A 27,662-nucleotide genomic window follows, 5' to 3' on the forward strand; every position below is an offset into this window, starting at 1 on the left:
ATGGAAAATTTTCGACTCGTCCCGATTCCCACGACCGCCCACTCTTTTGCGATCACCGTTCGGGCCATCGAAACGAAGCGAAATTATTCGCTGGAGGCGATACAACAGACCCGTTTGGGAAAGTTTCCCCGTTACATATTAACGTATTGCATAATGCGGATTACACCGTGGCTATCGTCCACGCGGAGTATGAACTATAATAAGACCGACGTACGATCGGAGTTCGCGGAATGGAGAAACTTTGAAGACGCCAAAGACAATATCGTTTTGTTTCTTTGCCAGTGGAAACCGCGCACTGCCTCGTACATTTCAACTTTGCCCCCGATTCGCCCAGGCGTATTTTATTCGAAAATAGTCTCCCGCGGAACTCGAAACGTCCACGTCGATCTTTATTTCCCCTTAATGGAAACGGTGGACAGATAATGCAGCCGCGATCCAAAAAGTTTAGATTCTCGTTTCGGTCGGGGCTTGTTCCACTTACGCTTGAAACTGAAATCTGATAGCAATAATAGCAAATAGGCAGAGGAGCATTACTTAAAGCCTTTTGAGAATTTGGCTGGTTCAGTTTTTCGGTCACGCCGCAATAACATGTCGTTATATTCGAGACTTTTGAGTGAGGAGAAAAATTCCTTAAGTGAGGTCCTCATGTTTTTAAGAGTCTGTACCGATCTGTAGAACTCGTCATTTTTGTCGTGGATGGCCGATATCGACGTGTGAAATATTTAACACTTTGAATATTTGAAAAGTTTAGAAACAAAAGAAAAATATCTCAAGACATAAATTTTGAATTTGACCAGGGCGAGATTTGCCCCCGAGTCTGAAACCAGTTCGACCTGATTTTCGTTTCGCTTCGTGTGCGAATGTTCAACTTCCACGAAACTTTGAAGCGTGCAATAAGATCGATACCTCGGCAAAAGCTATGGCTGTAGACTAAACGTTATATAATCTATTAGACGAATCAAAAGATGGGAAGGAAGGAGGGGGCATGGATTTCTATTCAACTTTTCCGTTATTCAACCGCCAGCTTCCACGGATGAAAGTTTCGAGCACAAAAATTGCTCCAGTGAGAAATGGTACTCGTGTAAGAGCCAGTGAAAAGTGTAGTATTTGAGCGACGTGATAAATTGAAATTTAACGCTGCGAACAATGTATTTTGAACGCAGTTTTAGACGTGGAGAGATTGTTTGAATCTCGGCTCTCTTTTCCTACTTTCTTCCCGATATGCAGTTGTTCAAAATACTTTCGATATTCTATTACTATCTCTCTCAGGACCCTGCAAAACTTGAGACGCAATCGAGCACTTTGAATAAATTCTCAACTGATCCTATTGTACTCTTAACTTCTATTTATTAAACGCTGCAGTGCAGGATCTCGTTTCTCATTAAAAGAAGAAAGACTCCGGTAATTTTATAACAAAAGTGAAACGATAATTCCCGGGGAGAATAAAGGAAAGCGCTGGCAGAGCTGTGGAAAGAGAGGGGCATTATTGAAAATCCAAAAAGAGGAGAAGCAACGTGGTCGGGGTAAACGTGGAACGCTCGAAGCAAAGGAACCGTAACGCGCATCGCGCGAAATGAAGCTCGAGCACGGAAATCTTCCCTTGGCGGTACGGGCGAGACGGGATAGACCCTGAAGAAAACACGCCCACTGAATCCGTCGAATTGTGATCTCGGTTTCGCGCGTAAGCTCACTTTCCCGCTGCCTTTGGACCTTCCTTTTGAAGCTGCACGCTGATTGGACGGATGCGGGTCGTGCCACGTCTGCATCTTTCGATTCACGATCGTCGAATTTGTCCGGGGGAGGGAATCGAAGACAAGCGATGGAGATGGGGAAAACGGATCTAAATTTGCTGCATTACGAGCATTGCGACAGTTCGATTCGTTTCGCTTGTATGTTGAGTGAAAACGCGTCTGTTGGTCAATGGATCCTTCAATTTCCATGGAAGGTGGTTTCGAAAAGTCGGCAGTGATTCTTTATAGTCCAAGTAGAACTATTTAATCCTTTACCTGTGAAGCGGTTTCATGGTTTCACTGTGACTAGTAAAGGGAAACTAGAAAACTGGTTTTTAATATAGTTGAAGTTCTTCCCCAATTAAAGGATCGATTAGATATTCTTCTACTTTCTATATCAGTCTTAAGACTTTCAGAATATATCGCTTAACGAGCAAAGACAAGCAAAGCATTACAATTCCAGTAGCCCCAACCAAGGCATACCCCAGACTTGTATCACTCTCTATGCATTTTCCAACTGTTTCTGTTTCGAACATTGCAAGTCTCGACGTGTTAAGAAAAACAGCTCGCTTTTCAGTATTTCGATAGGGAGATTTAAAGTTTTCTAACTCGTCGTGGTTGCCTTACATCTAGATACTCGAAAGGCGTAGAACAGCGACGTATCGTAGAAGCAATTTCGATTCAAGGGATATTTACCCGTTTGAGTCAGACACAAGGGAATGCGACTCGTAGCGAAGAAATGAATCGACGCTCCGTTTCTAACCGCACGAAGAAATTAGATTTCTCGGTCTTTGATCGTCGTGTTAGGCTTATCGATACCTAGGTTCTCTTTCTGATGGGACGAAGTCGGAAAAAACGAAAACGAGCACGATCCGAGGCAATCTGTCTCGCGTTCGACGCCCCCTCTTTCACGGGGGATACATTTTTCGAGATAATTTCCCGTCAGAACTCCCTTGGGAATGGGCCGTGCTCATCGAGATAAGCCAAGCAATATCGAGTTCGAATCCTACGTTCCACCCCTTCTGGCGTTCTATCTTCCTTCGAACTCGACGTTCTGCCGCTCGCCTTCGCGCGCTCACGATTTATTCGACGCTACCTGACGAATACTTTATTAACCAATTAAGACGATTTATGGGCCGACGGATTCCTCCACGATAAGATTTTGCCGAATTCCAGCTGGAGATTTAGGGGCGGCCTGAGAGAGCGAGCTGATGCTCAGGTTACACGCAGATTTCAATAGAACTTCATAATTTCATAATAATTATGAATTATTTTTCATTCAGATTCATCAATTTTACGCACGATTAGATTCTGCAGAGATTCAAGGATTTTAGAAACTATTAGCATCATTTTTCCGAGGTGGAGAAAATTCCCCTAGGTGTGGAAGCAGCCGGTTTTCAGTGTATCACTTTCGTGGACGTTGAAGAAGCCAAACTTGTCCGTAGATCAACTCTGTCCCGGGCCAGTCAGGAGGCTAAGATAAACGTTCCGCGCGGAACTTTTAATGAGTACGTAACAAAGTTATATAAAAGGAATAAAGCGTTAACGGGAAACCGTGAAAAGTTCGCTATTAAGACCTCGCTCTGTTTGCTTCAACTTTTATCTACCTTGGTTCGCGTATTACGTACAAGCAGTGACCGCGTTTCAAGGCGAGAACCACCGACGGGCTCGTCGCGTGCAACTCGAACACGTTTATTTTACACCTTCGTGTTTAATTTCACCTTCCAACTCATTCTTCGCGATTTCTTGTTGCATTATCTACGAGTCACGCTTCAATTTCATTTTTCAACATTAAATTGTTCAACATAGGTAAGAATTTTTAACAGTAAAAGAAGTTTGGAGTTTAGAGATAAAACATGAATAACAAATTTTCAAAAAGTCCATTGAAACGTATGCTAAATCTCAACGCATTTTTAGACATTTTTCCTAAAAAATTCCATCGTCAGAACTGTCCAATTTGAAGCAGTAGTCCCGCATAAATGAATCTTACAGTCTCAAAAAAGATCGAATTCCCTGTTTCACCACTTGTTTCACTCTCCTCCATCGCCGAAAAGCCGAGGGATCCCGGTATTACCGTAAACGACAGATGCGACGTCGTATAAATAACAGTGGCGTCCAATTTCTCAGGCCGCAATCCTTCTAATGCTCGGTCTCGCTGTGCGGCCGGAAGTGGCTGCATTAGGAAAGCGAGAAACGATGTAGCGTAACACTTCATTGGGAAAATTACGCGCGGTGTCGTTTCGTAACGGCGTCGTCGCCGGTGTTGCCGCGCGCCAAGGGACGGGGAAGGAAGAGGCATGTACGCCTATGTACCCTACGTGCAGTACATAGCCGGTGCATGACAGAAGAAGGAGCAGGGGTTGGGTCGAGCAGAAAGAGAGGCGGAGGACACCGTGGGGAGGGGCAGGGGAGGAGGGCACAAGTGGATCTGGAGTGTGCAAATTACGGGACTATGGTGCTAATGTTAACTACACGCTTTAGTAGCCTCGTTACGAGACCATCCCGATGCAGCCGCTTTCGTCCGTAGAACGGGAAGTCGTTAATCGTGCTACTTTTAGATACCATTGTACCTCGACGCGCGCATTCCTTTCGCGCGCTCCCCTTGTGCCTTTGAACACCGTTTGCGTTCTTACGCGAAGCGTTTTCAGAGAACATACGTGTGCCTCTGCCCAGGGAGGATCCAGCTAGCCCAGCATCACGTACAAGCTTCGACTCTGAAACGTTCCTTTAATTGGAACTTCTTTCACCGTCGGCTCAGTAATTATCGCTGCGTTACGTTTCGCTAACTAACGCAATCTTTTAATCGTAATTTATTCCGTTTCTCCCCGTATTTGTGGTTTCGAGGGATCGCGAGCTCTCTGACGTAGAAAACTCAAAGGACACGATTCAAATTCCGTGATAATTAATCGAGATTTTTTATGTCGTAATTGGACGTAAACAGTCGTTTAAAGTCTGAAGAGTTCTATTGAATTTTATTTCTGGTTCGATGATGTGAGTTTATAAATTAAAACGGTTGAGATTTTGTAGTTTCCTCTGCTTCTTTAGTCCAGCATTTAGCACTGCTGGTTGTTTAGAGAAGTTTTATTAAAGAGCAAGGTTAAATAGCGCAGGAACAAGCGAAAAATTGAATCCTTAAATCACGGGACGTAACTCCGGCTCACGATCAGAGTAACAAACTGTTCTGGATAAGATTGTAGCGTCCATTCGGATGACGTACGAGAAGGAATTTAGCTGGGACGGTCAGAAGAAGATCCGAGATAAATGCGCAACGTGCAAATTACGTGACTCCGTCACTAATGCTAACGACAGACGTTAACAGCGTCATTACAGGGTCACTTCGATGCCCTGGTTTTAGCTCGTAGTGAGCGCACAGTGTCGTTAATCGCGCTACACACTCGTACGTCCTCTTTCTGCAGTTCCCTCAATTTTTTTCCCTTCTTTTAATGCCACCTTCATACTTTTACAAATAGATCCCTCATTCAGCCATTGAATGAGTCTTTAAGTGTCGTGGAATAGCTCCAAGACTGCGTCATATCTCGTGTTCCAATTATTTCTGTGATTAAAACTGGTCTTTCTCACCCGCAAGATAGTTATTCGGTAAAATAAGTAAAAGGATTCGTGTGTGCAGTTTTAATGGAAGCATATCCAGGATTCAATCTCGAATAGTAGAAAGGAAAATGAAAGGAAAAGGAATGAAAAGAATACTGAATGTTCTTCTCCGAAAGAAGGCAGGAAATTTGATTTTAGCCACAGGTTGTAAGTTCCAGCAAGTTCCCTAAATCGTACAGGCCAGTACTACGTCATGGCAGTTTTTGCGTGCCACCTTCTTTCTCCCCTCGTCGTTTCGATTCACGTTCGTTAACTTCGTTGACACTCGCCTCTGGAAATTCTAACTTCGTCCTCGCAGTTTCGACCCTACAGCCTCTGATCGCAATTTTCCCCCAGCGCCAGTTCGCGTTCACGGGTCGTCGGTTACGGTCCTTGAAATTTCTCCGAGTTTCTGGGAACACGAGGCTCACGACGGAACGTTTTAGCACTTGCTCGAGCGAGCGATCGTTAGCCACGCGGCCACTTCATCCCTTATCTCCCAGCCGGAATTTCGGCCGATTTGCATTCCGTTAGCAGGCTGTGGAACGAGCTTGATTCATCTTTGATTCTACCGAGTGGATTATCCTCGGTGACAAAACCCCAGACGTTTTTCACCGCTAAAAAATCAGAAGGATTTGTCATTTGACATGCAAAGCAGTGACAAAGAAATGTCACTGAGTTTAGGAACAAACTAGGCTTCAGAAGGACGCTCTAATTTTAGAGGATTTTATAGTTAAGGGGAGAAAGAAATATCCGATATTTAAAATTTTATTAAATTACATTTTATGTGGCAATTAAAGCTAGATTACTTGTTCCTTCAATTTCTTTCGTTTCTACAGGACTCTCCAAATTTTAATATTAAAACTATCCTCGGAATACTCATCTTGTAATCATCCATCGAAACATAATTCGATACGATACGGTTTGTAACTCGGGCTAAGGCAATCAACAAAATATAATCTCCTTTGCTAATTACGTGATCCCTTTGAATATGCGTCCGTGCTAATACATCCCTCCTAATACTGGTTAATTCGTAGCAAGCGACATAATCACGATGTAACGAGTCGTAAGGCCCAGTCTGGCGTACTTGTTAAACGCGCTTTCACGGCGACGATTTCAGCCGAATTAATGAGACCCCAGGTAAACTTCATCAGCCTCTGCGTATGTTATTTGCTGAGACTGTGAACCTGCAGATTTGCTGAGCAGGTATTTGATCTCGATCGATATGGATTTTCCAGTATCGAACTGCACGAACTAATATACACCCTCATTCACGTACGGTTCACGAACAAATAAGCGAACCCGCAAATTTCCTCGTATTCGAAACGGACCCGACCCTCCACTTGCGTCAATTAATGACCATTTGACGAGCCAAATTACTGTCGCTAATGAACCTAATGTATTTGAGACATTGCATCACATATCCGTCGCAGTAGTATGGATCAGTAATATGGTCGTAGGATACTAACATTCCAAGCCAATCAAATTAAGGGGGTTATTGACGATTTAAAATAGCATTTTCGTTTCTTCAAAGTGTCGTGTTTGAAATACATACCTGTGAATTTGAAAAGCTGTAGAACCTCTTGAAAATTACTTGAAGGATAGCCGTGCCTGCGTCGAGTATCCTTCACGATCTCCTGAACCGTGTAGCACTGCGCGACCCTTAAGGCCGCCTCGTTTGAGTTTTGTCTGACTTTACGTAAGTCATGACTACTTTATAGATGGAATCTCGTCTAAGAAGTCAAAAGGACTTTATTTTCTGTACACACTTCACATGATTTAGTGTACGTCTATGAGTGAAAGTAGGCTCAAAGGAGTAGAGTACACAAAAACAGAAAAACTTTTGGTTCAACTTGTAGAAGTATAAAATAGAAATACTGGAGTCGCTAGGAAGTATAGGACCGTAAAGTTTATCAACATGGCCACGAAATTCGCCCACTTCCCGAACAGTGAATCTCAAGGTGAGACATCCAATTAAGCGACGACTAAGACAACAGGAGGAACAGAGAAACCGGGTCCGAGCATTAATCGGCGTCGTTGTAGCGAGCTGTTGTTCTCGTTAGCGGGTCGAGCGAAGATCCTCTCGTGGAACTTGACGTCCCAAAACCACGGAAATCCGTTTTCCATTCTCTGGAGGGCGAAACCAGGCTATTCTCCTAAGACGTGGCTACTGGCTAGCCTGGATAACGTTTCGGTCTGCTGATCGTCGGGGTTACACAAGTTCCGAGCACCTTGTAAACACTTAAACCCATTTCTGTATGAAGGCAAGCGCGCTGCGAACTCCGCGCTTCCAGATAAATAGCGTATTCCCCTGTCTCTCTCTGCCTTGCGCCCTGTCCTTGTTCCCAGTCCCAAAACCACGATTATCTTTATGCAAAGTTCCCGTGTTCCGGCTTTCGCGTCCGCAAAACACCACTCGGTAACGCCAACTACTCTCTTTTCCGCCAAATTTTGGTTTCACCTCCGAGATACGAAAATTACGGCACGGATTTCTGCGGGCACTCTCTGTTTACTTGAAACCTGTAAAAATTATCGACTCATCTATCGACTTTTTAGGTGTTCAAATTTTGACGAGTTAATCAATCACGAGCTGCCTTAAACTTTTGCGTGTGTATAGTTTGCCGAATTAATTTCTGTAGGAATTTGGTTTATCATGTAATTCAGTATCTACTAATTAAATCGCTGTTACAGGAAGTCATTGTTCTGGTTGGATTATCAAAATTAGAGTCACTTGAAATTCCAGGCTTGCAGCTAATGATCAATTATAATAGTTATTTAGTGAAAACAATCAGTTAGCAGAGTAATCTCAACTGTGATGAAATAATTGTCACGCCAGGAAAATTCATTCCAACGAAGCAATATTTATCACGCACCAGCGTTTCTCGATTCGCTCCTCTTTCACCAATCGGACCACGTGATCCAGTTACAAATTCGGTCTTTTTCCCAGGCACGTGAATCGTTAGAACGAACGGCAATCGCGGCCCGGTGGATTGTAAACTAACGGCTTCCACTTTGCGACCGATCGAAACGGTGTAAACGAGTTACACCACAACTAGCTGACCATGAATACTCGCGAACCATTGTCACGCCAATCACGTACAGTTTGCTCGGCCACTATTGGAACTTTCATTCTAATTTTTGCGCCGAAGCGTTACTTTCGATCCCCGTCGATCTCGTTTTTTACGAATCCATTGCCAGCGCAATCGTAATGGTAGAAGTTAAATCAGAAGAGGATTGTAAACTAAGAAAAATCGCTACTTTTGTACGAGCTTCTATTCTGGAAAGTTTAATGAATGTAGATTCAGAGATAACCCAATTCGAGATGGCAAAATGTAACAGTATTCTTGGCAGAGTTGTTTGCTCGGGAACGATGAGTTTGTTACAACTGAATTGCTCTTCAGCCAACTTGACAGAACAATGATATCCAAGTATAAATTTACGTTCCAGCGAAAGCCATGAAGACGATGCAACAAGAATCACCCGATAACAGGTCGCAGCAGTTCGTTGTCTCTAAATCGGTTCGCGACCTCTGGAATAAAGGATGACCATTGCTGTATCAGCTTGTATCAAATGAAAGCCGTGCCAGTTTTAGACTTGCCTACGTGACCCAGCGGCGAGAAGTCGTGGCTGATATTCACCGATCAACGTCATTGCCAAATATACCTGGCAGATGTTTCTGTATAACGGCTGTGCAGAAAATTGCACCGCGATCGCGAGAGATCCTTTCTCATCTATAATTCACAGACAGCTATTTGTGATACTCCATCTACTGCAGGAACAAATATAAAAGCAGCCAAAATAGTTTATTCGATAATCAATTAGCCGTTAGTTGATGTATCTACGACGACTAAATTTAGAAATCGAAATTAGAACAGAATCCATGCGTTCGAATAAGGAAGCTTTCGAGTTGTTCGCACGAACGACGTTCTCAAGATAATGAGCTTATCGATACACGAAGGTTCCATTTCTCTGCGACAACAGGAAGAGATGCCTCTGATAAGTTGCTCAGACACAGGGTATCGCGAACATTTTCCCGTGAACGATGGTACGACGACGGCAGAAACGAGGACATCGTCTATTATTCCAAGATTGCCCTCGGCGTTCATGGGAACAGCACAATATTAACCAGTCGACTTTCGAGGCTCCCTCGGGAGTATTCGAGACTTTTCAAAAATAATAATCCACGCTGACGAAGACCGATTGAAGTCGATTTTCATGCACTGATTGCCCAATGCTTCGCGAAGTTTCACCTTTTGAAATCCATCACTGTGATGAAAATATTCGAGGACTGCGAAATCATGGAGTTTTCTAACTTTCAACGGCGAAACCAGTGAAAAGATTACTTCTGCTACAGTAATAAACTTCAAAACGTTTGAATATTAACTTATTCCATTAATTATAGAGATTTTCATATTTCACCAGTACACGCTGAAGACTACATTTACACCAAGAAAACTGAAAAAGCTGAAAATTGTTTTTTCTCGGTCTACGAGTACATGTAACTCCTTGAAGAGTACGGTGACGGTCCGACAGGGAAAAATTGTATTTATGACTTTAACGTGCTCACAAAATTAGTTTTTTAATCATACAACGAGCTCGCGACTGACCTTAATATAAATACCGAGCTCGAAGGCAGCGCAACGTTTCCTGCGTATACAATTTCGTTCTTAAAGTCGTGTTGGTTCGGGACGAGACACCGAAAAACATGTAAACTTTTATGCGATTCGTATCTGTCCACGGAGGGCAGAGGAAATCACATTTAACTTTAGGTAGAACGTCTGCGAGTGGTGCACGAAAGTGAGTCCTTTGGGATTATAATCCAGCATCCTCTCAAGTATCCTGTTTACGACGACCGCCAAGGTAATTTCGCTTGAACCTACAGAGCCCAGGCCTCGAGAGCCGAGCATCAAAAGCCATCCTTGAAAGGAAGAACACGAACTGCTCTGGGGGTACTTAATTTTCAGGATTTTCCATCGTTCCTCTGCGCTTGAAACATTTATAATCTGCGGCTCGCGGTGAATGCATTTTAACGCGATACGGGGAACTCGTTAGTCGATGCGACGCGAAACGACGGGGGTGGAGTTAAAATGACACTTTGGACGATTATGAATCTTGTTCTCGATCTTCAGACACCGTTCGCGTCGGTAATTATCACGAAAATTCTTCGCTGAAACTTGGAAGAGAATACCAACGTGAAACACTGTTCACAATTAGATGGAGTGATATATATCAGCTATCCGATTTGCAAGTTATGAGACAGATGGCTGTGGAAAATAAAGGGTGACAAATCAATGACAAATGAGACTTACAACAAAAAGGGTACTTATCAAATTTTGTCTTTCTCTAGAAGAGCAGGGAAATACTCTAACATCTATAGATGAAAATTTCTTTTAACAAAATATTTATAACATTTCTCGCAGAAAATATCAAGAGAAAATACAGCAATGACATCTACTTTCCTTGGACAAGTAACTTCAATAATCAGTATCGTAACAACACGACGATATGTATCCATGCATAGCGTGCTAGTACATTAATATCCTAGCCAAATTGGCTCGCGCAACAACATTTCACATTATTAGCGAGCTCCATTACGAAATTCGTTCGCTCAACGGAATTCAATGCGCCATTCCAGCAGGAAGCCGTATCGCGTTCGCGAATTCGCGACCGGAAATAAAGAAGTCATTTGTGTTGGTTTCCCCGAACTCGTATCGAAAGAACGATAATAGCGGCTGTTGCCAAAATCCTGTATTGTGCACGGACCGATTATCATACGCTGGTATCATTAATCGCATCGAGTTCAGACGACGAAGGTGCACGCTAACCCACAAGTTGCGTCAAATATGCGATTGGTCTAAATTGATTCGACATGGAACCAGCTGCTCCGCTAGTTATGAGACTTGAATCAGTGGCCGAAACTTCATCGAAGTTCGACGAAGCTGGCGTAAATTGGAAACACCTTGAACTTGCGTACTGAGTGGCGAATTATCGACGATCTAATTAAGGGGAACAAAAGCTGGTACAAACCTTTATTCTAAAATCTCTCTCGACTCTTCTAATACTATCCTACCTCGAAGATTTTTCAATTTAATTTCATAGCAAAAGAAAATAGTTTTTCGAATTCAAGAATAATGAAAGAAATAACCCAAAGATACATACTTCTGTGCAACTGTAGAAGAATTAATGGAACTCGTTATAAATTCAATTAATAAATTCATCGACGTCGACACTTTATTGAACCGAAAACCCCCAAGAAGCACATATCCCAACCTCATTCTTCGTCCATAATTACATCCCTGTAGCAACCACGCCACACTATAAACTCTCGTTGCCCGTGGTATCGGCGAAGTAATATAACCCCGTCGAGGTCGCGCGTTATGCTTGACTCCCGCTTAATGAATTCCCTTAGAAGTCAAAAAAGTTTTTCCACTCCCACCAGGAGAGGAGCTCGAGATCATGGAAGTCAGTTCTCTCGATTAAAATCCCCGGTTTCTCGAAATTCGAGGAGAAGCCACGACTCGTTCCGAGTTTTAATATCGAGTCTCGCGTGACGGTTTTGAGAATCGAAACGACGAGAAGGGGCGGCTGTACGTGGACTGGTTATGACGGGGAAGATCGTGGGATGCATCGAACTTGGGCTTTCCCTCTTCCTCAACCCACCCCCGCTGCTTCGGCAATCCCAGCAAAAGGGAGATATTATCGGTATTCTACGAGTTGGATTGCCACCCCCGCGTCCACCCCACCGTCGCAGCCTTTCCATTTCCTCTGGTTCGAGGGTTATCGACACCCTGTCAACGGTTTCGCGCCTTCGTTGTCGGGGATGGCCCACTTACCGAATCGATTACCATCGAACAATAAACAAGACCTTCGGTTGAAACGAACGGAAGAGCCGACTGGTCGGTGTCGCGGCGCGACGATTGTCGATGGTAATCATACTTATACGAAAGAAGCTCATGCGTTTCCAAAGAATAACCGAAACATGTTTCATTAAAAGCATGATGCACTTGTCATTCGCGAGTGCATTGCCATTACACCACCCCTGAATTTCTCTCATCATTGTTCCTACTGATTGACGTCGCGACACTCAGTAGAAAGCTTTTATTTCTTCGGGCATGTGCAATGCGGAGGTTTTTATTTCTCGCACTCGCCACGGATCTGGGTCAATGTATTTTCCATTGGGCGAGCAAAAAAACGAGGAAGCGAGTTCGATCGATCAAAATTGAATGACACCGCGAAAAAAGCTCGATCCATGGAAATGGAATGGTCTTTTTTCGTTGGTCCGTCTTTCGTTCCATCGAGGGCTAAATCGTTTTTCGCATAAAACGTATCTGTGTCGATATTGCGTAATAATTTTCTAGATTCAGTTACACAGGAGCTATAGCATTAGGAGGGTTTCGTGATCCCGATCAAAGATAACATCGTTGTTAATATTCGTCTGGCCTTTTTGCCCCTCGTCCCACGACAAAGTTGCCACGAGTCGAAGTCGGAACTTGAAACGCTCTTGGAGGGTAGACTTCTTGAGGAGAAACTCGAGGAGATCCCCAGATCAAATTCTCCTCTGGACAGCAGTTTCTCCGTCGAGCTACGACCTACGATTTCTTCTCCTGACACCACGAATAATGTCTGCCCCATCTATATCCACGTGAAGTCCTCGTCAGGGTTGGACGGTTATTTTCCATGTTCAAAGGAATCCGCCCTCTGGATTCGGGCGTCGTTTCTCAATTTAATGTCGCGATCTCTTGTCGTTACAAATCGGATTCCCACTCGAAAGCGTCTCTGAGACGTTTCCAACGCTGTTGACCTTCGCGACTATGGGTATGTCTTCCAACCTGTTCGAGATCAATATGAATTTCATAGGATCGCGATTAGGGGTGAGTTAAAACTAAAATTAGGATCCCATGCAAATATTTTACTTTTCTTACTACAATACTATATACGTCATAAATAAGAAATTGTCGTTGACTGTCTAAAATATTACTAAATATATAGGAGACTGTGTAATTAATTTATAGCGAATGTAACAAATTTCACTTTCAAGTAGCGAAAAAGAAGGACGTCCCGCAATAGGCAAAAAGTTCCGATTCGACTGTCAGAGAGATCGCCATTTACCAGAAAGAATCGACGTCCCTTGTGTTTTTCCAGCGACAGTATCTTCGGCGACTCTTCGAAATCTCCCCAGCCAGCGCGACAGATAACGTGCACCTTATCTACATCTACATGTCGTACGCCTGGCAGAAATTTTATTTGCCCTCGGTTCGACACGATCGAGATGGAAAATCCTCCGACACCGGTGCTTCCGGTTCACTGATAGCGTTATGCACGCGCATTCGAGATTCGCGAGAGATGGATTTACAGACGCCAAGAAGAAGAACAAAACATGCTGCCACGTTGCTTCTTTGGCAGCTTTTCCTTTCAATCGATTCCCTCATGTTCTATTTGAATACTCCAAACCCACTCGCGACGAGTCCTTTGCCCAATTTTCAATTTTTTACGTGAAAAGGGTCCAGTAAGCAGGATATCCTTCGAAGATCCATCCGATTTCCGATTTACTCGAAATTTTAGACACGATCGAGTCCGTCGTGCGCGACTGACAACGGTTGACCTTTACTACTTCTGCCATATCTCCCTGGGGCCCATATGTTCCGCAGAAGTTGTCAATAAAAATGCAATTTTCATGGATGTGTAGTGAACTGCTAGCCGTAATGCGTCAGGAAAGATTTGTTTACTTACGTGTCTGCGATATCTATATATGCATATTGCCCTATGGGAATATGAATTCACGGTTCAAATAGAAGACGACGAAACACATTCGGAACGCGAGGAAATTGACAGAGCTTCCTCGCGACCCTTACAACTCCTTCCCACCTACCCCTTTTTCCATCATTCTTTGGAATTTCTTGCGCACGCTTCCTCCCGCGTCATCCTCTCCTTTATTTCCTTTACAGTCGAACCGCCTTTCGATCAGAGCCTTTTACTTTCCCGTGCCAGCCGGCTGTCGAAGTATTTTGTAATCCCAGAAAATGGTGTATTCCGAGAGGAAACAGATTTCACCCCTGAACGCGTCCTTTATGCACGTCTGAGCCCGATATTCTTGTTTCTGGTCCTGTGTATCTCGAGATTCGTCGGAATCTTGACACGGAAAACACCCTCCGCCACCCCAGGGGGAAAGGATCGCAGAGACCATTAGGGCGTCTGACTTTTTGTCGGGGCAAACAATTTCCCTGTTCGCGCGAAATTTTGATCGAATACGCTGTACAAGTTAGCGCGAGTAATATCGCAGACCTACCTGGGTGTCATAATATATCATCCCTGGATACTAAAGTTTGTAATGCATCACGATCTACACTACCTGCCAAGAGTTTAGAATCGCTTTGTTAGTTAAAGGAGTTAGAGACTAACTTGGGCGAGCAGACATAAGTAGAAGCAAACAATTGTATTTGAATATAAAATACTGAAACTATCACTGAAGTTTTGTTACGTAGTAATTATAATTCTTTAATAATTAACACTTAAACTCAGTATCGATCGTAATATCGGGAATCTTACAAATAACCACGTAATATCGACATCCAAGACCAAGTTGAACATCCACTTTAATCGGAACGTATCGGGTCACCTAGACAGATATATCGCACGGTTTTTTGCCTCGGTCGAGGAGCAGCACCAGATTTGTCTCGTCGATCGATTAAATCTCGACACGTGGGTTATTTCAATTCCTATTATCATCGTCGGCGAATTGAAGCCGAAATATTCGTAGTCGAATATCGATGGGTACAGAGCGTTCACTATCAATAGCGATTCGTACGAAATTTATAAAGTGACCATTCTAAATCCCACATAAATAATGCATGCCAGCGGGAGAAAAGAAGCAGAAGCGCGCGCGGCTTACCGCAACCAGACAGCTTAACGTCGCTCGTTCTCAATCTTTTTTTCCCCGACCGTTCGTTTAATTCCCTCGGAATTTTGCAAGAAATTCGCTCGTTGATATCCCCCTTGGACCGCCTCCCCACCGCCGAGGATCAGGCCTCGTCTCCATGCAAATAACGCAATTAAGAGATTCGAATATGGCCGAGATAACGTTCTTTGGCCGCAACAGTCAAGCTTTTCCTCTCGTTTTCTTCCTTGGCCCGCGTCCTCTGCCACGATTTGCATGGGAAACTAGCTTCAGACTGACGAGGAGAGAAGGAAAACTCGAAACACATTTCTTTGGACAGATCGTGGCCCGAGTTGTTGGTCTCGAAAACATTGGGCAGATCCAAGGGGTTCCCAGGGGTGCAACGTTCTTCAAAACATACAAAGGAGCATCGGTAAACATGAATCCGTAATTTCGAAAGTTTTCGAGTCAGGGAGTATCTGCACTAGTTAGTTCTGCTTCTCCATAGAAAAAGATGACTCATCGTGATCCGTGATTCAAGATATGTCTGCCTGAAAAGAGTTGTTTCTACTTGTGGTACCCTACTCCACCTTACAATTGCATCCGATGCGCCACGGTTTTCTTATCGTTTTTATCGACGAAGGAAATAGGAGAGCGAAACGTACTATCGAGAAAACCTTGTGCTTCGAATCAATTTATCGTGCCAGAAACGAAAAAAAAGAGAAATATGATAGAGGGAGTGACTACCTCCCTCTATTCGGTTTCGATGGCAGATAGAATGCCTTCCACACGGGGTGAGAAAATGAGAATAGATCGAGAGGGATAGACGGTTGATTCCCTTTATAACGCACGCATGATTCGTGAATTCACCCTTCTAACCCCTTTGGGCGTCGTGAATATTCCTTTGTCACCTACTAATCCATCGCTGAATGAGAAGAAAGCCGCGGTGAAATATTTATTACTCGACCCTATGTCATGCCCTGATTCGGACAGTCAGCTGGATTTTCGAAAAGCTCTATGGTCTAAGCGACTTTCGAGAATTCGGTTCCCACAATGTACGCTCACATCACTGTTTTCTGGTTGAAATTTTCCTGTCCCTTGTACAGATTTTAATGTAATAATTTCATCGGTGCAAAGTATAAAGCATTTAAAAGTTTTAAAGTCACAGCCTTCCAGAGCACATCTACTGTTAAATTATTATCGTTACACGACTAAAGTAAAAACTCCTTACGCGTTCATCCACGAATCGAGAGGATTCGCTCGGAAAGTGAAAGACTGCATTTCACCCAAAAACTTATCTCCGCAGAATCTCTGCGCGTGTGCAGAATCCGCAATGGATCCGTGGAAAGAAGTTCGTTACAGTAACGAACCTCGCAAGCCTTCCCCGGGGTGGAGTTGTTCTTAATTTTCCTTCGAAACAGCGCCACGAGATATCGAGCCATCCGCCAGGAATCTGTAAATCGGACCGTTGACCTTTCCGGATTTAGAGGCATCGCGAGACTGTTCCTTTAGCTGTTTTAAAAAAGCATGAACAACAATCCCGTTGAAGGTAAATCGTCGACTGCTTCAATCCTAAAGCGAATTGCCAGGGTTCCACGATCCCAGAAATTTCTTTTTCCTCCCATTAGCCTTATGTCCCGTGGAAAAAAGGGACGAGCGAGGGGTGGGAGGATGAAAAAAATAAGAATAACAACAAGAGCGTTGAAAAGGCAAGAATCGTTTCCCGAGCGCCATTTCCCTCCCCTTCTTCGCGGAGAAAAGGTTATTCACCGTCTCAGAGCCGCGAAGTTAAGAGCTCAGCCCGCCCCTTTGTCAGCCCTTTCGATGTTAACAAGAGGGGCCTTCAGCGGTTCTACGACCACGCCAACCTCGACAGATTTTCGCGCACAGGTGCCAATCGATCTCTCCTCCACCGTAAAACCGAAATTACCTTTTGTGGCGTCGTAAGCACGCCTCGTGTAAACGCTCTGTCGGCTTTCCGAGGATCAATAAAAAGTTTCAAGGTCCGAGCAGGCTCCATAGACGAAACGCTGGAACTTCATCGGGACGTGATACAGGGTTGGAACGACTCTCGAGGAGCTCTTCCCTGTAAATCACGCCATTCAGAATCGTTCCATGGAATTTCCGTCGAGCGATATCGTTCCCGCGCTGTAAATCAAGAACTACTCGTGACCGCGCAGCCATCGTCCCAAGAAACGCTGAGAGTTTCGTGGACACCGCGACGCCGAGCGGGCGAGACCGTCGCCGGATTGGCAGCTAATCAAATCCAATGGTTGACGAAGGGCCGAACGAAGGAGATTTATTGTAAGTAAACAGAGTTACGGGGTACGAGTGCCTTGAGTAACCTCTGGCTCCGACTGATGCTAACCCAACTACAGCTAACCTGACCTAACTAAATAATTGAATTAGAACCACCGCCGTCTCTGATGGCGCTAACCCTCGTCTACGAAATCCTAGATCCACTCCTTGTCTTCCGCCGCAGTCGAGTTGCATACCCCCGTCGCGACAACTTCTTCCCATCGATTCCCTTATCACCAAATTGTCTGCGGCTTGACAAGTTCGCAACGAACGCAAACAGACCTGGCTCGTGATTCTATGAACTGGGTTTACGAGAAACAAACAGTGGTCGAGCGACGTGGATGAAGCTTTTCGAAGGATAATAGTGTGCTGTGGGATTAGAGACTTAAGTTTTGCTCCCTGCTTGAGCAACACTTGAAGTGTAGAGTGTGGTGTGTGTGATTCAAAATCACCGATATCGGTTTCTGCATGTAAGTGCTGTTATTAAGCTTCAGTAATTATCGATGACAATCGTGAATACTGGCGAACAGAAATCGAGAGGCTTCGCTAATGATTCCAGGACACAGTGGTCATCATTATCGCCAGGACTCTCAAATATCGTCATTATCGCAGGAATAGTCGTTCCTTACCCGAGCACAGATAGTATCCTCTTCCAGGCTCCAGGATAACCAGTTTCCAACCCTCAATCCCCAGAGTCGTCGGTGTCGAGTCTCAAGGCACAGGAGTCATCAGTGTCGTGCCTCGCGTCTCGATATCGCCAATATTGGCTCATGGAAACCCGCTATCGTCGATATCGTGTTCGTCTTTCTAATCTCCCGGTCGTGTAGCTCATTTTAAACGTCTATCTCTGAATCTATCCCGCGGCAACCCCTTCCCATCTATCGCGGACCAGCCGAAAACGTGGCAACTCTCCCAAGATGGCTCGGTTTAATTAAAAGAAAACGCGCCTGGAGAACGTCGGAGCGTGAAAACTGTTCGGCTTTTTATTTAAGGCGCGCCTCATGGAAAAGCCAAGTTTCCTTCTCGAGGCAGAGGAACTTCAGATATCGATTCTCGTCCGTTCGACGAAAGACTTCGACGTGCTTGCTTTTTAAACAGCTCCTCGGCACGACGAACGATCGCCCAGATCCTCGGTCGACGTTCGACCAATCTCGAGGATACCTTCGACCAACCACCCCCGCTGCTTTTTTGACAACACGATTTCTCTGCCGTGGAAATACATGTCCGATCGTTGCCTCCTCGTCGTCGTCGCTCGTTCGCGAGAACTTCTCGCGTCCTACCCTCCCCGAGGCAAGAAGTTTGTTGGGGCATCGAATCGACTCGATTCTTTTTGCCTCGGAACGCTGTATGCTTTTGCGTAATAACACGTAGATACACTCCATTAGTTTCAGAGCACGTTCCAGTTTTCTGGGACGCGTGCTCTCTCTGCCGTGTCTTTGATTATCTTCTACAGTGAAGAGGGAATTTCGAAACGAAAAACGTGTGCGCTTATAGACTAGTAGTAATCGGTTTGTAGCCTTGAGTCAATATTTCTTCTCTCATAGAATGCTGATTAAATAATTACATAAAAATTCGAATTTTTAGTAAACGAAATATGTGTATCTTTTGCAGTTACCATTTCCGTGTCCTCTTTCAAGGGACCCGTAAATATCCTTGGTCGCGCAGCAAGATCCAGCTGTAAATTTCGAAAATGCCCTGAGCCACGCAATAACGAGGCTCATATTATTTATCACGCTCTTCTTTTATTGTCTTAACATGTAATACCGTCGAATTCCATGTATGTATGTGAGCCAAGCTGAACACACGTTTTGTTCTTGTTCCAGGATAAACGAAAAAACCACGAGATCCCAGTTTTTGGCGTACTTCAGCTTCTCGTCCAAAGCGAGCGCGTCCGTTGGCTGGCCAGTCAAGGGAGGAGATCCTGTTAACAACACTGGTAAGAAAGAACATCCTCGTATTAATTTAATGATACTATTTACAACGTTTCTTCGCTTCTTCTCATCCTATCAAACTCTATTTCCCTTATATATTAATAAATACTTAATTCACTTAATCATGAAGCTCAGAAGGTTCCTGATTCGTATTTATTATGTCCTGTATTTTACGTTTAATTAACATTCCTTTGAAATTCGGAATTGCAGGATCCTTTCATCATCCAGCGAGCAACGTAGAGCCACATAGCGAAATCATAAGTCAATCAAACAATAGCATGTACACGAACCCTGCATAGCGCCGAATAAGAGCAGCCTCGGAATGACTGGGCGAATAGTAGTGGCTGGCAGATCAAACATTGATCCAGCCAGTTACCGGCTTCATTACAGATAACTTTATCTCCTTGCCGAATATCACGCGATCCCATCATTGTCGAGTACATTTTCCAGAATAATAACGCGACAAATCGACTCGAAATATATGTCAGTTATAATGTCAAGAAAAGTACCATAAAAACACGAACGATTCGAGCCAAAAACCTTCTATCCCTTCGCGAATTCAATCAAGAAAGGATTCTCTGACCCTTCCAACCGCATAGTTCCGAACTCGGAGCTATTCCCAGTGAAGTAACGCGTCTCGTCCAACTGACCGCTGTCAAAGTACTCTCTCGCCATTGTTTGCAAGCGTTCGATCCACCGTGCACCGAAAATCCGTACAGAGAAACGTCTCTCCGATCGTCCTGGCGCGCCGTAGCCCATACGCGAGGCGAGGTTGGCGAGAAGAGTCTTAGGAGGGGAAAGTTTCCCTAACAGACATTCTCGAGCGAAGGCATTCTTCTGTCGGCTGAAGTGAAATCCGAGGGAGAGAGAGAAAATGTGAGAAAGGCTCCGGTTTCAAGAACCCTCCTGCCCGACAAAGGAACGTTTGCACTCGACGTTAATTCCAGGACGGCCAGAGAAACCGGGCGTAGACGTCGCACAAGGGGCAGAGTGTCGCGAGGCAGAGGGATGGGGTCGGGGGTGGCAGTAGGGCGCGGTGGACGCGCGAATTTCCTTGCACAAACAGAACGGAGACGTAATTTCTCCCCTTGCTGGGGACGAAAATTACGCGAGCTTAAGTGCAGGTCAGAGCGGGGTTTAACCGAATAAGGGCAACGGGGTCGATTCAGACGCGGCGGGGTTAAAAGCGATAACGGGCCGAAGCTGGACCACCGATCCCGCAGGAACTTCTGCGAATCCCCCATTTTGAAAAGAGGTATCGCGATATCGATACCCACGGGGTTGGCCTCCTATCCGCGGACGCCACAGCGCTGCCCGGTCGATGAAGGCTGTCTCGACCGAAAATTCGGTTACGCAGGGCTGCGGCGAGCTAGGGATAATGGCCTTAACGCCTCGCTTTGGCGATTCGTTCGCCTAGCCCGGCCGAAATGTCGGCGAATGATGATTACTTAAATGGTCCGGCCTAGGCGTGAATGGATATGCTCTGGAACGGCTCTTATTGGGGCGAGCTAGTTTAAACTGATGGACTTCAAGCTTGGGATTTGGATGGTTAGGGAAAATGGCTCGGTGCTGAGAGGAGTTTAGCGGAGGTAGTGTGTGATACTTAATTCGAGTAAAAAATTTGAATAATTGATGGAGATATTGCGTGAAGAAGTTTACTCGCTTTGTGTTTAATGTTCGTTCTCTCAAGATATGAAGGATCAGTTTTTTGATAACTTTATGGAAATAAGCGGACAGAGGCTAGGAGCGGTGAAAACTTAATAAGAATTAACAAGTGATTCCGAACTTTTGAATGTATAATGATTCTACTTTCAAATAGTAGTTACTCTCCGCTATCGCTATTTTAATACATTTTTGGCACATATTTCGCTTATGTTTTCTTCACAGATATGCAAATTTAAATTTCAATTTTAAGAGTACCATGAGAGCCTACAGTTCATAGCGCAAGTTTAATTGAGATCATTATACGCAATGGGAACCGCGCACTATTTCGTGGTCAAGTGGATAATCCGTATGGAAATTTTGTATTAGCAAAATTAATATCGAAACGGCATTTCGCGTGAAACTGCATGTTCTAAATTGGAAAATATTTCTATATTTTGGAGATGGACCATTGCATGATATCCGATTAATTCTAACTGGATAATGTTTCCTCCTATGCAGCACTCTAATGCATTAACGTAAATTTTGCGCCTCTGAAGCTTTATGTTTGGAACAGCCGTGTAATAACGAAATAGATAGATACGATAATTCAGTTTATAAAACAAACAGGTATCAGTCTCCGATATCAGTCTCCTTCAATCCTTCCCATGGTGTTAGAATAATAACATATATCTCCTTCAAAAGCAATCACTCGAAGTTAATTGCTACCTTTTTAACAACAAATTTATTCAATATAAAATAAAAATGACTTCAAATTCAGTCTGTTAAAGCACCGCAATTTTACTATGCATCAAATAATTTGTATGCACACGTAAATAACTACACGATATACAGCTCGATTATCGCTTCTGTAAGGCTGAAATTTGATAAAAATTTAACAACGTCCGCGGCAAATAAACGCGAGCTCGTGTGGGCTAGTCAAAAGGATTCGATTTACGATTTTAATCGATGCATCGAAGGATATGCACCCGATAGCAGCGCCAATTATCTCTCCGTATTGTATTCCGCATGCATATTACCCACACGCACATTGCACAGCGCTGTGGGAACAATGAATAATTTATGGACATCGAAATTGAGCCTTACGCCACCGCCAACCGCGTTCGACCGATACGTCGGATTATTAACAACACGTCGAATTGAACTTCACCCGAAATGTGCAAAGCAAAAGCAGACGAAATCAAAAGTTTCGCCTTAAGCGTTGCCCAAAATGATCCATTGCAGTATCCGGTATCACGATCTCTGGTTACATCGATATCAGTTTTACAGTGATAGTATTTCAGCTTTTATGTCTTCCTATTTCCCGGAAATGTGGAATTTTCTGGTGAGACATGATTCGAGACACAATGTCCCAGCAAACCTGAAACTAACAATTCTACCTAAAGATGTTTACCAGTCTCAAGAAAAGATGCAGAAGCACTAAAAAGAAAATTAACAAGCTAAGTTAACTTATAAGAATTTTTGGACTTGTCTAATTCAAGGAACCATATTCTGCCTCTTCTACAAAAGACTCTACTATACTCTCAAGCACAAGAAAAGACGTTATCAACCCCTTCAGTAATCTTCCCGAAAGTAGTTCACAATGTTTTCCACGGATTACCCCTTCTATCCAGACAATCAAGACTCAAATGCAAGAGTCTAATCCAGTCGAAAATCCTAAGCAAACGTTTTCACGAACCCTGTTCTACAGCAGGCTTAACGTGGAAAAAGTGAAGAATAATTTCTTCCCCCGAGGTAAAGGGAAAGTCATGCGCCACTTTAATATCCTGAAGTAGCAATAAGAAGAGTATTATTCATAGACAGTCGCTGTGGAGCGGGCCCGTGCACACAGACAGCCAAGCGCCATGCAGCTATTTCGTGGCTGGCGTCATACGTTCCCGAGGAACGGATTTAAGGTTTCCTTTACAACGAGGGAGTAGACGGTGGCTTGGATGCTTCTATCGATAGGGAACTGTGGCGTGGCGGAATGAAGAGAGCTCGCTCCCCGTTTCACCGCAGCGCAGTGGCAATAAGAAAGGTAGAGAGCGGATGAGTTCGCGGTGGTAAAAGCAGCCCGGTGAAAGCTTCCCGTGCAGCCCGTCCACGTATAACGAGACGACAACGATTCTCGATTATCCCTGGGAGAAAGCCCGGGACCTTCCATATGCGCGAGACGTACGATTCCTGTAGACGTGACTCCGCCCAGTCGGATGAAGCCTCTTTTTTGGCACCGTCCAAGACCCGACGCCCTTTATTGGGATTGCGGAAAGAGCCGGGAGACAGTGGGCCCGAAGGAAATCGGCGCGAATGAGGGAAGAAACGAACGGAAATGTCGCGCGCGCTTGGCAAACAGATCAATCGTTCGATCTCTCCCATCGTGGGATCCACCGCGTTTCTTCTCTGCCTTAATTCAATCTCGGCGTCTGCTACCGCCATGGACGAAGGGGAGAAGAATCGCATACCGCGAAAATCGTGTAAAAAAAGTGGTTCCTTTTTCGAGAGAAGGGTGACAACTCGCGACGGTGCCTCGGGTAATATTTCAACAGTTCTTGCGGGCTGACGCGTGGAAGTAGTATAAGTCGACGTTTGTCAGACCGGCCGGAGTGAGAGATCATCTGGTGAATCAGAGTGTTTTTGGGAGTCGCAGGAGAACGCGGAGATATTCGAGGGAATTGCAGCAGCTGAGACCGAGGCTGAAGAAAAACGAACCGTCAAGCGATTGACAAACAGATCAATCGCCTGGTTTTACGTATGCGATCCTTTTACCTACCGATTTGTTCCGGCAGCTTGGGACGGTTCGATGGCTACATTGGAATGCGACGCTAAGCGATCTCACGTAGCGTGCCACCTTCGGAGAGAGAAATGCAACGCTACCACCGCGTGAAATATCAACTTTAAAGGTAAAAAGAAGGGTAATACGAATTTTGAGAGTGTGGAGACTGGAATGAATCTAAGCAAAATTTATATAAAAATATGTATGTATATCTCAGACAAAAAAAATTAAGGAAAATTACGATTTTTAAATTATATGGTCTTTTCCTGAATCTTTAGAGACTCATAAAATCGTTTCAAGAGCATTCTGCAGCTGTCAAGTTCACGCAACTTCTTCCCGAACTTGGGAATATATTTTTCTCACAACATGCGATTCTTCGATAGGCTGCTGCATAAATGTTCCTCTCTCACCGTTAAGAGGCTGTCATGTCATGACATTCGTCAGATTTCACTTCCAGAGATCTTCTACGAATCTTCCGTGTTAACGTCTTTTGCAAAGAATCTGGAGTGGAGATAAAATTCCTGTTCGATGGATCTTTTCACACCGTGTTAAATGCATTTTCCAAATTAATTTAAAACAATCAATAAAATGGTCCAATACTTTTGATAAACAAATGTTTAACCTAAAATTGTGCAAATATGTTCAAACGATGGTATATAGCTTGGAAACTGGAATTGAATATTTATTAGACCTGGCTGCATTGTAATTTTAGAGTAAACATATTTTACCTACCATTGGAAAACAAACTTTGTGTTTGATCCTTTCGCTAACAAAATATTTGCGGGTCGACAAAACAGGAAATGAAAAAACTTCAGTTATCTATACAGCTTCCGCTTTGGAAGTTAATATTGGAGGTTAATATGTATCTTTCAACCATAACCAGACGTCATAGGAGACGTACTCACTCCAGTAGTACAGATCAATAATTGTTGACCTTCAAGCCCATGTGGAACACGTCCGTAATTGTCGAATCTATTATACGTAAATGAAGGATCATAGAGAAGCTTTCATTACCATATATTCTATGTACATGTTTCCATTATTCACTTCAAATTTTCTCTCGATTCATGCAAAGGAACTACATTCGCACAGAAATACGTCTACGGCATATTCATGACCATTAGACTGGTAAAAGTTCTCCCCGCTGTATCTCCTGCTCTGGCATCGAGAATAAACTTAAACATACAAAAGATAACGTAGAAGTTTCTTTTGGAAAAACAACAATGAAACTTGAATTAAAAAAAAGAACCGCACTATTATGAAACATTCTTTATCCCGCACTTGTTTCAAGATTAGAGAAAAATCCCTCTCTCTGTAAACATTCTTGTAATTGTTCTACTTTCTCTTTTATTTCTTGCTTATCTTATCGGGAAAAGGGATCCTTTAGAAAGGGTAGCCAAGTAATATCCTTGCTTGTTTCAGGTCAGATACTTCCGCAACTATACTACGCTAATTTTCGCTAAAAGATCGTTCTCCTGATTAATACGTTAAATTTTCATTAGACATTAAGAACTTAGCATACGAAATACTGTAGATTACATCGTCAAAACACATTCGCCCGAGAAAAACTCTGTTCCGCGAACAGCATCACGTTCGTTGCCATTTTTATTTCACAGAATCAATTCTGGTGCGTAACACGCAGCTTCATCAGAGCGAAAGTTAAATAAATTATGCGCGAGAATCCGTCGAGGCGGAAGGTCTGAAGTTCCTTTGTTTAATCGGCGTTGAACAATTTGAACGACGGGTCGCGCGATTCCAGCACGACAGAAAGGCGTAAAGGCAAACGTGGAAAATCCATTTTAATTACGACGACATGTTCGGTCACGATAAAAAGGAAAACGAACGGAAGGAAAGGAAAAAAGAAGAACGAAATTAAGCGCCTTCGGACGCGAACAATTAGGTGGAAAAAAAACGAGCACGATTCAGCGCAGGAACCCGAAAGGGTGGGTTCGACCGTGAAAAAATATGCTAGAGGGTGGAAAAAAGGACTTCCAAGAATGCGGAAAGGCATTATATAAATTCATAGAACTGGACACATCCCATCTCTAATGGGTGCGGCCATTATAACAGTTGCATCTGATGGATATACAAAACTGAACAAAGAAGCGCAAGAAGACGAAGAACTGTCCAGAAAGCGTAACAGCGATATGCTTCCATTTGTTTTACTTCCGTGGTAGGAAATAAAACGAGAAAAGTATGATAATACAAGAAAGTGCTTTTTTTCTCTTGACAAAAATTCCAATCCGCTGTAGTATTTCGAACCAACTTGTGAATCAGTGGCACGATCACGCTATTACAAGGCGTTACACGTTCAAGTCACGGCTCCATCGTTACAAAAATATTGGAACGACGATCGTCCCGATTCGCGTATCAATATTGTGATTTTCCAACATCGACAAGGGAATAAATGGATAGGCGAAAAAAAGGAGAGAAAGAAAATTACTTTTTCGTGTGGTATCGTGTTCTTTCCGGTTTCAAATTGATTTATACACCAGATTGCCGACGTTTTTTACTTGCCCTTGTTGACCTGCATTCGGCTAGGAAAAAGAAGAGAACAACGAGACGTCGCGTCGATTGGTAAATATGGCCCTCTACGCTAGAAAATATTTGTTTTCATGTCCCGACGCTTCTCTTCTGTACCTAAGCGGGCTATTCCGCGATCCTGGAGAATGACTCTTAAATTTGCCCACGGTTATACCTGTTCATCCTTTAGCGGAACGCACCAGTGCCAGGTGCCGCCGATAAAAGCGTGATTCACGTTCCACGTTCATTCGCTGTTGCCCCTCCCTGCACGAACCCCTCTTTTTTCTCAATCATCGTCTCAGATCGACGAACCCCGGCAGTCTTGCTCCATAACTTCTCCTAATATCTGCACACCGAGGCTGCTCGATTAAAACGCGAACTGATATCGGCATACCGGGAAATTTAGAGCGAGTACTCTTTCACGTTCTCGTGTATCACGAATTTAAATTGAACGTCTAGCGTAATACACCTTTATCTAGGGCCTCGTAAATCTGTTACCTTTAATCTTGACTACGAGTGGTTTTTTGAGGAAAAATGTGTGTCGATGAATGAGAAGATTAATAAGTGAAATGTGTGTTTCGTGAGATTATTCTATTTTTGGGGATCAGTGTAAAATATTGGTTTTTTTAAGTAGATGCATCTGGATTGTATCATTGAGTTTGAACTGAATTTATACAGGTAAAGGTTTAATTTACAGTTTCATTGTAAGCAGTTTTTGCATTTCAGTTTGTTAATTTTTACTTTAACATTTGTAGCTTCGCCGTTAACTTATTTATTTATCTTGTTGTAGCTGTAAAACAAAGTAGGTTTGGCCGGAAACTGTAATTAGGTGAGCTCTTGTTCACCGTGAAACTAACATATACAGTCTCGTGTGTTTTCAGAATGTGACTGGGTGTACGAAGACACCGACTGTCACGACGGTTGCGTACTAGCCAGCCCCGGATATCCTGGCCTATATCCTCCCAACGTCCGGTGTCGGTACTTAATTACTTCCGGCCCACGGATGTCCATCGCAATTAACTTCACTGCCGTGCTCCTCCCTTACAAGTAAGTACTCTCTTTAAAAGTTTCTCGTTCCACGACTTCTAATTTTAAATCTACTTACGTTTGCTTGAATAAAATCATTTCCACTTTCGTTGAAGAAGAATTTAAAACATTAGGTCAAATGAACGTAATTATTCAAGACATCATTTTTAAATGAAATTCAAATTTAATGAAGGCTCTAGATTTTATTAAATGTCATACTAAATCATATGGTATTAAGTTTGGATTGATGGTTTAAGCATACGACTATCTAAGTTTAA

General features: G+C 43.7%; 1 protein-coding gene across 1 annotated transcript in view; it reads left to right on the top strand.

Annotated features, from left to right (window-relative positions):
• Window positions 1-27,662, top strand: part of LOC143180943 (uncharacterized) — a 181,372-nt gene that overhangs the window by 100,838 nt on the left and 52,872 nt on the right. The window contains exons 6-7 of the mRNA XM_076381006.1: window positions 19,314-19,426; window positions 27,240-27,405. Of these exons, the coding sequence (XP_076237121.1) occupies window positions 19,314-19,426; window positions 27,240-27,405 (279 nt within the window). The remainder of the gene's footprint in view (window positions 1-19,313; window positions 19,427-27,239; window positions 27,406-27,662) is intronic.

The sequence above is a fragment of the Calliopsis andreniformis genome, chromosome 6, assembly GCF_051401765.1.
Source record: "Calliopsis andreniformis isolate RMS-2024a chromosome 6, iyCalAndr_principal, whole genome shotgun sequence".
Taxonomy (NCBI): domain Eukaryota; kingdom Metazoa; phylum Arthropoda; class Insecta; order Hymenoptera; family Andrenidae; genus Calliopsis; species Calliopsis andreniformis.